Genomic DNA, 14591 nt, shown 5'->3' with positions numbered 1-14591 from the left:
CTACAGTCCAAGTCATTTAAGTAAATTGCCGGGTTATCTGTAAGCTCTGTTGGCCTACTGTCATGTTCACTAAAAGGTAATGTCGTTAATTTCAGAGAAAATTTAAGGCTATATCATGGTCGGACTTAACTACAGTACATCTTATCCTTCTAGCTAGACACAAAATAAGAGCAAAAAACTGTACTTATCATCTATATACGCAAAAGCTTTGATTTACTATTATCGCGTCGACTCCGATGAGCCTTGTACAGCGTGTTTCAATTGAACGTCATAACACCAACACCAAAGTTATCACAGTGACCAATCGGAACAAGGTAGACCCAGACAAAGCCAATGAGAACACGTCTAGCGGCCTCAAGCGCGGGAAAATTTAAGTGACCAAGTCGCGATTGGTTGAAAGGGTGGCGCAATATTCTGGGACCAATCACAAAGGACAAGGAACTGAAATCGATGTTTTCTCGGATAAAATTTGACACTAATTTAGTTCTCGAGATTGGAGAGCAAGTTATCAAATAACAATAACAAAGCAACAACTACCAAGCACAAATTATTTTATTTTAAAATCAAATACACTGAGAAAAAGGAGTTCCAGATATTGTTTAAAAAATCATTTACAAGCTACAGTGCATTTTGATATTAACCACATAGGCGGTGGACGCTACTTCATGCATGATGGAGGTGAAGATTACTTTGTCCCATAGGAACCACTGTCTCACAGGGGTAAACTACATTGCTAACCTTGCCACTCTCTCTCTCTCTCGTATCATATCAGTGTGAACTACAGCACTGACTTTTAATCCTTTTTTTTAAGAAACCTTAAGTTGCGGTCTATCCTATTTCGACAATTTAAAAAAAAAAGAAACCCTGTTGGGAAACTCTCGTTCATTAGGCTAACGGACGCAGGAAAATAAGTATGAAGAGGGCCTTGGGGGGGAGGGAAGTGGTAGAGGGGGGAAGTGGTGGAGGGGGGGAAGTGGTAGAGGGGGGAAGTGGTGGAGGGAGGAAGTGGTAGAGGGGGGAAGTGGTAGAGGAGTGTTTAGTTCTAATCTTAACACCCAACTGAGGGGGGGGGGATACGGTCTTTTCACCCTTCCCCCAGACCTCACTTCATTCTATCCAAGACCCTCTTAAATGACCTTTCTATGGGTTGACTATTAACCTTAAGTCTACAGTCTACTGAGTAGTGTAATAGCTTATTCCCGGCTTAGTTTATCAAGCCTAAACAAGAAGTACTACTGTACGCGGCTGCATTTATTACTTGGATTATTTCATAACTGCTCAGATGTTGGTATTTCCTCCTTGGCCTTGGCCATGTTGGCTGTCAGGCGTCAGAAGAGCTAAAGATCCTGAAATAAACAGAAAAGATCTCGTGTCGGTAAACTAAAACGACTGCAACCGCGACAAAAGCAACAAAAACATCCCATCCCCTCCCCCCCCCCAAAAAAAGGAAAAAAAACTCAAGCCATAAACATTTCTACGATTTTTTCTCCCAGCATAAGAATTAGAGGAGCAGTATTTAACTGTTTCTAAGTAAATTCACCGTAGAATATGGCAGCGCGAACACAGGTGCCCCAAGCTCTCTCGATGAGTAGGTTATGCGTTAAACCGCATTCTTTATGAGAGGAAAAACTACTCTCAGGGAGAGCTTAGGCGCAACTCAATCTTGTTGACTGACCGTTAAATCAGGCAATCGCATCCCGTGTTTCTTATAATTCTACCAACGACTGTAGTCGGATAGTGAAGCCATCCCACTTCAGCTGACTTTTAAAAAAAAATTCCCATCACGTTTGATACTTAACTGATTACTAGTCTTCATTTACGGTCAAGAAAGAGAGAGGCAGCAGGGTCTGTCGCGTTTCTGCACTTTGCTCACTTACCCTTTCCGAAGTTGTCTATGAGTTCGTCGTCACTGTCGGGGTCTGGTACTGAGCTGGTGGGTACCGGCACATAACGCAACGATCCCCCTGGCTGCGGATGCAAATACTCGTCACCCTCACTTTCATCGTTTTCTACCAAGGGGTCCCTCAGTTGTGCGCCGTCACTGTATAAGCGGAGGTGAGTGTAGCGGCTTCGTAAAAGGTTGTAGCGTCTGGAAAGGGAGCACAAGGGAGTTGTTAGCTACTGACTGAAATCGGTCCTGAGTTTCGGTCCTTGAGGAGAAAGATTAAACCTCTAACTCTCGAAATCAGAGGGCGAATACTCCCGACTGATGAAAATAAATCTCTTTTTCTTTGGACTCGCGCGATGGACTTTGCCGAAAAGGAGGGATTTTGTAGTCTACCAACCACAGGTCAAATTAATACTTATTTCATTAAATTGTGATCAGATTCCTAAACGGAGCGAAGAACCAACATAGAGTTGCCTCGCTGCGAGGAACATTTCCCCTCTTAACTCCATCCGTAAGTCAACACCTAATTTATTTTAACAAAATTATTGGCCCGTCATGACATTCACAAACCTGAGGAAATACACCAGAGTCCCTACGAGAAACACGACCACAAGCGCGGCAGCGATGCCAACACCAATTGCCAACCGCGTTCCGGAATCGGAAGACTCTGTTGGATATACAACATCACCACCATAGTCTGCGAAACAAAAAGAATAAGGGGGCTTTTCACTGTCTTGCAAATCGGAGCGAACACGCAATATACAGTAAATGGAAATTAAACGCTATGAGAGTCCTCCAAATGTTCAACGTCTCTGGCGGCGCCAGACCACCTCAACTTAAGCATATGTAAACAGCGCGGAGGAAACTCAAATAAGTCGCCGTCGCGGTTTCTGCCCTCTGACCACGCAATTTTTATTTTTGCTGAGCCGTTGCTGTGCCCTTCTTTTGCTTGTTTATTTCGCAACGTTCTCGTCGCCGTCGCCGTCGTGGTTAACAATAGTGGCTGCAAACAATTCTCCTACGCACTTACCGGCTATCTTAATAGCATTAAAACACCAACATTCCTCTTTTAGTCGTATGTTTCTCACACACGTTGTGGGTGGAAACAAAGGGCAGAAGTTTGAAATAGTGCGCGTGGCAGGCATGCAATCAGTATAACCATGCTAATATTTTGGAGAAATCCCGTTTAACAGTTTTGGGCGACGGTCTCCAAAAATTCTTGATAGAATATCTCAAAACTTCGGGGTTTTTTCTTTTTGAGATAAGGCCTCGCTGCTGAATGATTATGAAAAAATTAAACTTCACCGTTTCAAAATTATGATGCCGCTAAGCTTAGAGCCGTTTTAACTTCCGGGATATGATATTGTTTACGGAGAGAGCCCTAAATTAAGTTATATTCGATAGACCTTCTTTTTTGGCAGGAAAAGACAACAGGTGTCAACTCCAGTCTTGTGCCCAGCAAAAGGTTAAGAAAAGAAAGGAAAACGTTTCTTGGCCTCCTCACTACGCTCTCAATTTCAAATAAGAAAGAAATTGAAGTTGGATATCGACAGCGTCACACAAATTAACGGTGACATGTGTAAATTCGTGCAAATCAAAGAAGAAAATGACGAAAGCTGTCAAATTCATACCTTTTAAAGGACTGAAAACCGATGTAGGCAAACTACTACTAATTCTTGTCGTCTTCACGCGGCCCCCATCGTCTAAATGTCAAAGAGTTAATGTACATTGTTTTATTGATGTTGTACTTCAAGTAGAGAAAATTAGGAAAAAAATCCTAGGAGCCATTTCCGACAAAAAAATCCTAAGAGTCATTTCCGACAAAAACAGACTTACCTTTAAAAAACATTTGTTTTTATATTCGCCAAGCTGTGGCTTGTCGAAGATACGAGGAATTGATTGAAAATTTAGTACAATTGCTCAGGATATATTACAAATTCGTCAGATGAACTTGATTTAAAGCTCTTTCTGTTGATGTTTTCACGTTGAAGCTGAAAATCAAGACTAAACTTAATGGTGTTATTCTTTTGAAAAAGCTGGATTAAATTTGTTGAAACTCAATCAACAGCGACGCCGTACTCGAAACCCAAATGAAGTTGAGAAAAAAAGGTATCGTAGATTTTACGATATCGCGCCAAAACAACTGTAAATAATATTTCCCCATAACATTGGCATATCAATGGTGGTGCAACGTCCAATGTTTCAACTCTTTGGTGAACACAAGCGTGAAATTCGTTTGACTGTAAACAAGGAAAGTTGGCTTTTGAGTATTTTAAGCGCTATGAATATAGTTGGTAGTAGTCTAGCAAAATTCTTTCCAGTCACCTTAAAGTCCTACATAAGATATCTGTAGCAAGACTGACACAATTTGCCAAACCAAGAATTTAGAGATGATATCCACATTAACATATTCAAACATAATTTTATAAAAGTGAATGTAAATCAATCGAAGGAACTCATTTATTTCTTCCTTTATTAACCATATTCACTATACAGTTATCGTTTATTCAATAACGCTTCAGTTTAACTTAAAATACCATAGTTTGTATTGAAAAAGCTGTTGATTTATATATATATATATATATATATATATAACTAACTGCAGACAGTACTGTTTCGGCCTTCTATATATATATAAAGCTTTGCTTTCATGTCCAAATTGAGCACTCTATCTAGGATGAGTCATTGCCGTTGCAATTGCGCATGCTCGCTGGTTTTCTCTAGTTTGAGCACTCTGGCATGACTTAGACGATACCACAAAGGTTGGGTCGTTTGGGGTGACCGTCTCGGTTCTCCTCCATCCTAGCATTAGCACTGCACTGATGAGGCCCAGAAGGCCGAAACAGTACTGTCTGCAGTTAGTTATATATATATATATATAGTAGCAAATGGACTACTCAAGTGACGCACATATGGATTTTAATACAGCCTGTTTCGTAGACCAACAAAAGTTGATCCACTCATCAGTTAAACTCCATACACACTGAGGCATCGTGACGGTTAACTCTAACTCAGCAACGTGATCACATGGCATTGTTTAAAAAATTCAAATCTTGAAAACCGTGCGCGCGCCGATAATAGCGTTAAGAATACCTTAGAATATATTTTCGCCGATGTCTACAATTGGATATTATTTCACTTCGCTTGTTTAAAGAGGCTTCATGTGGATAAGACAAGATAAAAAATTTCTCAGTGAGGCATAAATTGCAACGTTTTGTGGCATTGGAATATGATCTAGCCCTAGCAATAATTTTCCATGAAATCGAATAGTCTTCCCTCTTCTCCTTTAGTTTCCACAGGTACTTGCTCAGCTCTGTGTCATTTCGCCGTCTCTCGTGGTTGAACGACATTTGGTGGTTGCGCCATCTAGTCTTAAAATCTGTCGCTGTGAGGCCAACGTACGTTTTAGTTTCTTCCCTGGTATCGACTGTGGCTCGGTAGACGACCTCGCTTTGCAAACATTCCCCTCCTAAAGGGCATTCGTTTTCGTTCCTGCAGTTGCACAATCTTTGGGGGCGGCTATCTTCGGACATTTTTGCGTTCCTGATTGTGGCTTTGTTATGCCCGTCTATGTTCTATTTCATATTGGGTGTGCATGAGTAGCTCAGTTTAATGGTGTTTCTATTGAAAATTTTCCTCAGTTTGTGGGTGGCTGGAAAGCACTTGTCAATAAGGTTAATGAACGCTCTGCCAATGTTGGTCTGTACGTTTCTGTTAAATGGTGGGTTAAACCAAATTATGTTTCTTCGCCTTTTGGTTTGGTATTGCGGTCGGTGCGGTTCCGGTTCAGTGAAGTGCAGCTTGTATGTGTAGCCACTCTTGTGTAACGCGTCTTGGTAGGGAGGTGCGGCTTTGTTAAACATGTCTTCGTCAGAAGAGATTTCAGAAAGTCTTTTATTAACTGCTTCGGGGATGTTTCGTAGTATGCAAGGTGGGTGGTCAGACTTGCTGTGTACGTATAGATGGGTAGTTGCTGGTTTGGAATAGGGTCCGAATCTGCCGGTTATCAGGTCAAGCGTTACATCGAGAAAGTTGATGATTTTCTTGTTTGCCTCGATGGTAATTCTAAGGTTGTTTTGGGCAAATATCGTGCAAATCTGTTTCTTAATTCTCTCCACTTTTTGGGGTGTTTGGTTTATAACTGCAAGGCCGTCGTCACGGTAAAGTCCGATGTTAATTTCTGGTATAGTCGCAAGCTGTGATAGGAGGTAGCAGCCGACTAGAATTACCACCCACCCATTTTAAACAATGCCATGTGATCACGTTGCTGAGTTAGAGTTAACCGTCACGATGCCTCAGTGTGTATGGAGTTTAACTGATGAGTGGATCAACTTTTGTTGGTCTACGAAACAGGCTGTTTTAAAATCCATATGTGCGTCACTTGAGTAGTCCATTTGCTACTGTAATCGCTCCTTCATTGTCGAGCACTGTCATGGATCCTACGTTGCCTATTTCGCTTATATATATATATGTGCTTAAATGTTTTAAGGCAACCTCGTTTCCAGGCTCTTTCATCTTCCCGCCCCTCGCTCGCTCCAGGAGGGCGGAAAGATGAGAGACCCTGGGAACGAGGTTGGTTTTAAGGTTGAAAATCTACCTGGGAGGCCGACTAACCCTTTACTCCCAAGATGTGATAGTTAATTCTCCCATCTAGTTGCTACACATTTCCTTGTAAATCAGTCACGAGAAGTTAGCGTTACATCAGGACAACAACTTCTACCTGATACGTTTGAGTATTCTCATTACCTGTTTGCTGAATATTGTAGGGGTAACAAAGGGGGAAGTTACATGTTTATCACTCCTGGAAGTCCAATGGTTAAAGGAATAACCTCAAGTTTTTCCTCTCATAAATTATATATCGTATGAGTGCTAGAAGCTTCTTTCCTTCTTCGCATGCATTGAATAAGGTATCAATGATAAGGTTACCTCCAGGTATAATGCACGATCCTCGCAGTAGAGAGCGCTATTTATGCAATAGCGAAAATCAGACTTGAAAAAAATCAGGCCTGTACGGGATTCGAACCACTGACCTCTGCGATACTAGTTCAGCGCTCTACCAATGGAGCTAACAAGCCAACTGGGAGCAGGCCGTTAAGTTGATTCGTAATAAACCCGTGATGATAAATCACGTGAATTATACCTATCTATAACCGCAGGTAAATTATACCTATCTATAACCGCAGTTCAAAATATACGAACTTCATATATTCATCGTATCTGAAGATTACCTCTATTTGGTAGCACCTCGACGTGCGTGACTCTGACAGTCAAATCATTTGACAGCTGGACCTTGACCACACCTAACTTCACCTTTATCTTCAGTGATGCTACAATCTGGCGAAGCAAAGACAAGTCAAGTTTTGTACTACGTCGATAACTTGGATTTCTTCAAGAGCAACAAGTGATCTCTGGCGAAAATTTTACGAAGAATCCAGTTCATCTATGGTTGGAGAGCGACGTTTACAGAAAATTGACATAAAACAAAACAACATGGTGAAAAAACTGAAAACGATGGGAGGGCGAAACTGGAAGGTAACGCAAAAAAATAAATTTTTGTCTGGTTTATTTTTTCAAAGAGGATCCTGCCTACCACGCCAAATCTTGCGAGTGCTAATCTAAAGGAAAAAAAGGACTGTTTGTTTACCATCCGTAGTGAAATTTAATTTTAATAGCGAACAATTTTACATTACCTCTTCCTATTACGTTACTCCCTTTTTCCTCACCCCACCCCACCCCACCCCACCCCACCCCCAGGGCAATAACTATCTTTGTACACCATAGTTTATCCATGACCACGTGATGAAATTAAGCGGCAAACTGTTGCAATCCGATCGAAAAATGAATCTTAAGAAGGTTGTGCTACAATTACATCGATTTGTGCACTAGGTGGTCCTAGACATTTGTAAGCTTAATATTGCAGTTGAAATAGATGAAGGAAATGAACGGTTTTACCTTTTTTTAAATTACCGCCATTTTAATAAACGTATACTGTTGCTATGGATACACAGGTGAAGTTGTCTCATGCATAGACGTTACTTGGCTCTGTGGTTCGCATCTGTATTCATTCTTCTAAGGTTGTTTGCCAGTAAGCCTCGATCCAAATTTTCTTGCACGCTTCCTCCTCCTATATCGGAGGTGGAATACTGAAATTACAAACAACGCTTACCTCCTCTGTTGGCTTGCTAGTGTTGGTCTCAGCTGGTACTATAGACACATCACTCTTTGTCGGCAGCCCACGTAACACAAAAACTTCGAGGCGCTCGGGTTCAACATCCAGCAACTAAAAAAGACAACAGACGATAACACGATTAAGAAAAATCATTCATTCATGATCGTGTTTCGTTTGAAGATTACAATAAAGAAGCAAACATAACCTCTCTATGGTTACGTGCTCTCTTCTGTGGGGAAATTTCTCAAAAGAGAAAAGAAATAAGAATGCACCCGAATAAAAACCTGGCAGTCAGAATTTTACGATCCCGACCCTTCAAAAACATACTTTTGAAAGGGGTGGATAATTCCCGGGGGGGGAGGGAGAAGAAGGCTGCGTGGTGGATGAAAATCCCCATCCCTCACTGTAAAAAAATGAGTGTATCTGTAAAACAACAACAAGGAGTAGATGTGAGCCGAAAGTGAGTTATTTTGGATCGCCTTTTTTACGCTGTTAATATTTTGTATTGTAGAGGATTTTATGGAAATTATTGCTAAAATGATAATGATAATAATAAAAATAATAGCTAAAATAATACTGATAATAATCAAAATCAAAGTAATAATACTAAAAGACCCTTAGATTCCCCTACATGAAAATTAAAAGCCTGTTTGAGATTTCTCTCCCCCCCCCCCCTCCTCCAAAATGGTTGGGGAGTGTCTTTACGGAGTATTACCTTAGAAATAGCGGCTTTCAGCTTGTTGGCGAAAAAATTTCTCCATTTCCATGTCCTATCATTGCTTTCATCCAGCACCAAGTCGAATAACAGACGCACAGTAAGAAGATCCTCTGAAATTTTTGGGAAAAGAAAAAAATAAACGAACAAGAACAGTAGCTCTTCCCAGAGACCTTTAACTTTTCCACTTGGACGCAGCACGAAAGACATTTTATTGGGAACTGAGCCCATACACGACATAAATAACAAGGGAGAAAATTACGTCGAGAAGCGAGGGCTTGCGGCGCATGTGCTACTCTAGTTTGAATAAAGAATAACAAGGGGTTTTCATGTTGTTCTCCGTACAATTGTGATGTGCAGATACTCAAATACCGCCTAACACCTTGATCTGAGAACCTCAAGCAAAGCATGGCAGAACCTTGGGTAGACTGGGTTCTCGTTTGCCACACATTTTACCAGCTGTTCGAGTAAATGTTGCCGGCTATTTCACAAGAATATTAACTGGTTCAAATGTGAAAACCCAAGGCGTTCAATAAGATTTGCTTCTTCTCCCAACCTCTCTTGTATACACACCTATCAAAACTTGACGCTTTAAAAAGGCACGCCTTGAAGAAATCCTGCTTAATTTGACTTTTTTCCAAACACTTGGGAAAAAAAACTGCATGTCTTTTACACTTTGATTCATGTTGCAGTGAGATAGGAAAGGTAAAAAAAATTATATTAGGTAACAACTGAGCGATTTAAACTAGTTTTCTTTCCAGAGAAGACTCCTAATAATATCGAACTTCTGTCAGAACATTGCAAACCACATTAAGATCATTCTTGAAATTGCCACCTTCAGAAAATTCTTGTCTAACACGGGGGGAGGGGGGGGGGACATCGTTTAAGTGGGGGCCGCTGGATCACACATTGGAGGGAGGGAAAATACACCGCACACCCTTAGATTAGTATTCATATTCTTTACACTGTTCTCTTTACATTTCTTTCAGTAATGGAAAGGAGAATTTGTTTGATGATCAAGAGCTTCTTCGATTGGCGATCATTTCCTTTAGTTCTCACGACCTTTGCATTTGATTCAAGGTTGTTACTATGAGGAGAAATTAGACGTTAATCACTGTTATGAGTTAAGGGGTTGACTCACCATACACAGTTACAGTGGTACTGCCACCTTCTTGTCCTATATTGTTACTAGCAAGGACAGACACTTTATATGTGCCTGCTTTGGTGTATATGTGGTGCACCTCTCTATCCCAAGTCAACAAAGGAAGCCTTTTGTCTTTCTGGTCGAATGTCCACATGTAGTGTGTTACGCCAAAATTTGGATGTGATGTGTCCTTTTGAACCAACTTGGTGGTGGAGTGAAGAGTGAGGTTGAACCACGCCTCGGCGCCAACTACTACTGCATGAGGAGGTTCGATATCGACTTCTTCAATACGATCTACAGAGAGACAGAGAAAAGACAAAATAATTAACAACTATCCACCAAAGTGGAGGTGGTTAGTGGTGGATATAATATCCACCGCTAACCACCGACATTGAGGTAAATAGTTGTTTTAGTATATACTAAAACAGTGAGATAATATACACCACCGTCGTTAATTTGAGTGAATTCTTCGCTTGTCACGGACGTAAACCGGGACGCCATTTTTTCCCGAGTTGCTCGGAGGTAAATAGCAAAGAATATTCGGAGTTTGACTAGCCAATCAGAGCGCGCCTTCAACGCTATCCACTGTTTTAGTATATACTAACAAAGGATATTCGGAGTTTGACTAGCCAATCAGAGCGCGCCTTCAACGCTATCGACTCACTTGTACCCCTCGGTTGAGATGGTAACGTATCTTGTCCGGCAAAAAACACAACACAACAACCAGTCGCAGCTTGTACCTAGTCTTCTATAAAATAAGTTATTACCTAAGGCAAGGCTTCTCTAGGCTTTTCAGCTACCGATTATTATTTCGGACAGCGTTCGCTCCTCTCATATTTATAAAATGTATAGTTTACATTTTTGTTTGGTTAAACTGTTGGGTAAAAATACAGTAAGTTGTCTTGTCTTCTCGGTTGGATTTCAGGGCCTTATCTGCTGAGACTGCAGCACCCATTGTTCCCAGAAAACAACGTTACACCGTATGAATCGCATACTTCCACCCGCTTTGCAATAAGCGTATGGTATAATTCTTCTTTCTCTTCTTTCTGAGGATTGTCAAAACTGTTCCTACCTAGCACTTTAACTTCTGTGGTCCCGTTATCTCGCCCAGCCTTGTTTCCAGCAGTCACGCTCACATTGAAGTTGCTAGGTTTACTGAAACAGTGAGAGACATGTTCTGCATGGCTAAGACCAGTGATGTTCTTAATTTTACTGCCATCGCCAAAGTTCCATGCGTACCACGTGGATTCTGTTGAACCCTGCATGTTAAAGTAGACGTACGCCTTTAGAAAGTATCTTTAACAATTAATCGTTCCAAAGAGTAATCACTTCGTTCTAATATAGACTTCATGTGTATGGACACTTAGAATATGGACGCCGCCATTTTTAACACAACTGAGTAACCTGGCCCCACACGCAGAACCACGACCCGGCGTGGTTCAAAAACTGCTGTTGTTCTGGTTATCGCCAAAAAAAAAAATTGATTAATGTCGGTATCTGTGCAACTGCGCAACTACCCCTCCCTAAACTCAACATTAACCCTTGCAGAGGGGTGGGTGTGCAGTTTCTAAATACAGACGTGTATCCCTAAAAATTATTACTTGAGTCAATACTCCTTTTTCTTGTATAGTTCCTAAATACTCACACCTAAGACCAAGGAAAAAAATAAAAAAAATAAAAAATTTGGAGTAGCACTTTTTTTTTTACATCAGAAGCTGACGGCCAGATTGCCTATCTTTTCTGATGCCCGGTTGACAATCAATCATCAAAGCGTAAGCAACTATTGACTAATATCATATCAGAACACAAGTAAACGCCCAGCTCGGGAAAAGGTGACTGAATCAAGGGAGAGGGGGGGGGGGGGAGAGAAATAGGTTTCAACAAAGATCTCATTAGTGATGGTAACAGGTGTCCACAACAACAATCCTGGAGCGTTGCGAACGAAAACCAGTCTAATCGCAGATTAGTTAGAACAATTGATGGAAAGTCGCTCTAATTTCAAACGAAACATGTTTCTATTAACCTCCAGCTTAGATAATGAACTTTATTAAACTACCGCTTTAACCTCGTCTGAGAAATAATTCCCTGGTGATCGCTGTTTCTGAAGCAAGGAGCAGTGAAATTCAACCTAGTCAAACACATTTGCACAAAGTCTCCCTACCTGTCCCTGAGTGAGAACAAACTTCACTTCCGTGTTTATTTCCACGTACAACTTTCCAAACTTGATTCTAAGATCAGAAGGCGCTAAAGAAAGCAAAATTCCAAAAAGGGAATGACGGCTACCAAATATAAAGTAAATCAAGGATGAAATGATCAAATCACAAATTATTTGCCGGTAACAGTAGTTTTAACGCAACGTTTATCTGATGGCAATCCGCTCTTGGTTATTTGCAAAGTTCAGCGGTCTAAAAAATTGCATGAATCGTGGAGGAGAAGCTGTGAATCTTTAAAGTTCTCAGTCCCACAAGTAGTCTTAAAATCAGCTATTGTTCACGGGTTATGGGAGCAATTTTCAGGATTGCTTTAGTCTTGTTGTCCTTCGCTCGTGATTGGTCTGGATGACTTGCGCCGCCTACTCCACCAGTCAGATACAAAGCTACAAGCAGTTTGCTTGTCTCTATTCTGAGTTCTCATTGGTTCCTTGTGATATCTTCCTCGACTGTGATTGGTCGTTGAGATAACTTTGCTTTTGACGACACTCGAACGAAAAGCACGTTATTTATCAATACGGAGCTACTTGTACAATTCAACTGCATCTCCTAATATTGTACCTTAATACAACTTCCACAAATTGCAGCAACACGACCTCATTAAGATCAACAATGTGACTATAAGGCCAAAAAAAAAAAGAATTCAACAGATAGTCCATATACCTTTAATTGGGCATTTTCTTGTCTCCGGCATCAACTTATCTTCGCTTCCGCCTTTACAGCGATCTCCGACAACTTTCCTGTAACTGTAAGGGCACGAAGAGGTGTTAACACTACTAAAATACACTGAAACGCTCCACAACAGTCCTTTCAAAAACGTGGAAAATTGTGGTTCCAACGTGTTACCACTTACAACACGGACCTAACACTATTCAACATGTTTTTTTTTTTTTTTTTTTTTTTGTCCCCTTCCCTTGTCTAATGTTGTAATAAGCCGTTAAAATAGAGCAATTTTCAGTTTTGGTTTTGTTTGACATCCACTCGTGAATGGTCCACAAAAACTCACGTCACCTAATAGCTACTTGGTTATTCGCGTTTTCCCGCAATCCCGGCATTTTCGTTGTTTTTACTTCGAAACCTTAACGTTGTAACGGTTACAAGGCAGCCATTTGCAGACCAATCTCATAACGTTGTTGAGCAAAACCGATGGAATATCACACGATTTTAAAATTGAATAAAAACTTCTGAAGCTGTTAATCACTCACCCTCGACTGTGTTGATACGTTTTTCCCTCTGGGCATTGAGCTGGTACTAGATCAACGTCGATGGTGGGCTTACACACTTTAGAGAGCTGTGAATGTTCGTAGCCAAAGTCACTTATATAAAAAATAATAATATAAAACAACATTAGTATAGACTTACTAGCCTGTAAGCTGCAGTCTGATCGGCTACGCTACTCGCTAATCCGTTGCCGTCCGCCTGTTGACCAACAGATCACAAGTAACGTTCAAATGCGGTAAGAATAAAAAGGCGGCAGCTGAGTTTGTCAATGACTTTCTTACCACATTTTGATCTCAGTCTGTGATCTATTTCTGTAGAGATCAACGACGACATGAAATCTATTTGTGTTCCATGATAGAGAAGTAAAATGTTGCCAATGGTGACGTCACCTCTGCATTCGTCCTCCAATAGATCGTGAGTAAGAACAAAATGCGTGTGGGTATCACTCAGCTTATCACATCATTCGCGTTAGATGGTAAGTAAAGTGAGTGGTACAAAGTCATCATCAAGCGATAAGACAAGGTTGTGCATTTGGGCGTTAAACTTCGATCCGCGAAAAAGAGGTTCCAGCAGGAAAACAAATCCGCGAAATAAAAGATCAAATCAATTTTCAACCTGCAGCCAAAAAAATTGCGCTGCGATTGTAACTCACCATTCAAAATCATCCTCTTCACAGGCGCAAGTTGTAATGTTGATTTCTCTCTCGTATTCCTCTCCGTTGAAGCAGCAATCTCCGCTTTTACGACGTTCATATACCAAGTGTTGACCCAATAAACAGTTGCCATCAATACGCTACAGGTAAAACGAAGAAAGCAGAGATAGAAATGATCTTAAGAATGATCTTAAGTGGAGGAGATTGCTGTGGGATGACCGCAATCTAGTCAACAAAATAAAATCGCTGGATTACTTTATCATTCCCTATTAATATAATAATTATCATCATTATCATTATCATTTTTATTGCTATCGTTATTATCAAAATTATTACAATCTTTAGTGCTATCGTTCTAGCCATTACCACTATTTTGAACAGACAAAATCTGCAAAACAGTTTCGTCAATTCACAAATTCCACTCTTAACGATACAACATCAGAATACTGATATTTCCCTTTCGGTACAACGCCATTTGCTTTAAACTAACAACACAAAGTTCAGCTTAATTGAGTTTTCCTTCTCATGAAAAGGATAAAGGATTCAAAATGAAAGAAAACGAACAAGAACTCATAAAAAAGCGCGGGAAAAC

General features: G+C 40.6%; 1 protein-coding gene across 2 annotated transcripts in view; it reads right to left on the bottom strand.

Annotated features, from left to right (window-relative positions):
• Nucleotides 1–534: 534 nt before the first annotated feature.
• Nucleotides 535–14591, bottom strand: part of LOC111337120 (VPS10 domain-containing receptor SorCS1) — a 29600-nt gene continuing 15543 nt past the window's right edge. The window contains exons 16-28 of one of the 2 annotated variants that reach the window (XM_088725768.1): nucleotides 14000–14139; nucleotides 13332–13442; nucleotides 12790–12872; nucleotides 12078–12160; nucleotides 10989–11175; nucleotides 9914–10210; nucleotides 8773–8885; nucleotides 8055–8168; nucleotides 7117–7222; nucleotides 3520–3591; nucleotides 2459–2585; nucleotides 1878–2089; nucleotides 535–1346 (exon numbers count right to left, since the gene is read on the bottom strand). In XM_088725768.1, coding sequence (XP_088581894.1) covers nucleotides 1279–1346; nucleotides 1878–2089; nucleotides 2459–2585; nucleotides 3520–3591; nucleotides 7117–7222; nucleotides 8055–8168; nucleotides 8773–8885; nucleotides 9914–10210; nucleotides 10989–11175; nucleotides 12078–12160; nucleotides 12790–12872; nucleotides 13332–13442; nucleotides 14000–14139 — 1713 coding nt within the window. In that variant the 3' untranslated portion in view covers nucleotides 535–1278. The remainder of the gene's footprint in view (nucleotides 1347–1877; nucleotides 2090–2458; nucleotides 2586–3519; nucleotides 3592–7116; nucleotides 7223–8054; nucleotides 8169–8772; nucleotides 8886–9913; nucleotides 10211–10988; nucleotides 11176–12077; nucleotides 12161–12789; nucleotides 12873–13331; nucleotides 13443–13999; nucleotides 14140–14591) is intronic. The other variant, XM_088725774.1, reaches the window with a different exon arrangement.

Source organism: Stylophora pistillata, chromosome 1 (assembly GCF_964205215.1).
Source record: "Stylophora pistillata chromosome 1, jaStyPist1.2, whole genome shotgun sequence".
Classification (NCBI taxonomy): domain Eukaryota; kingdom Metazoa; phylum Cnidaria; class Anthozoa; order Scleractinia; family Pocilloporidae; genus Stylophora; species Stylophora pistillata.
Note: the sequence above shows the minus strand (reverse complement) of the source record. Positions and strands in the feature narration are given on the sequence as shown.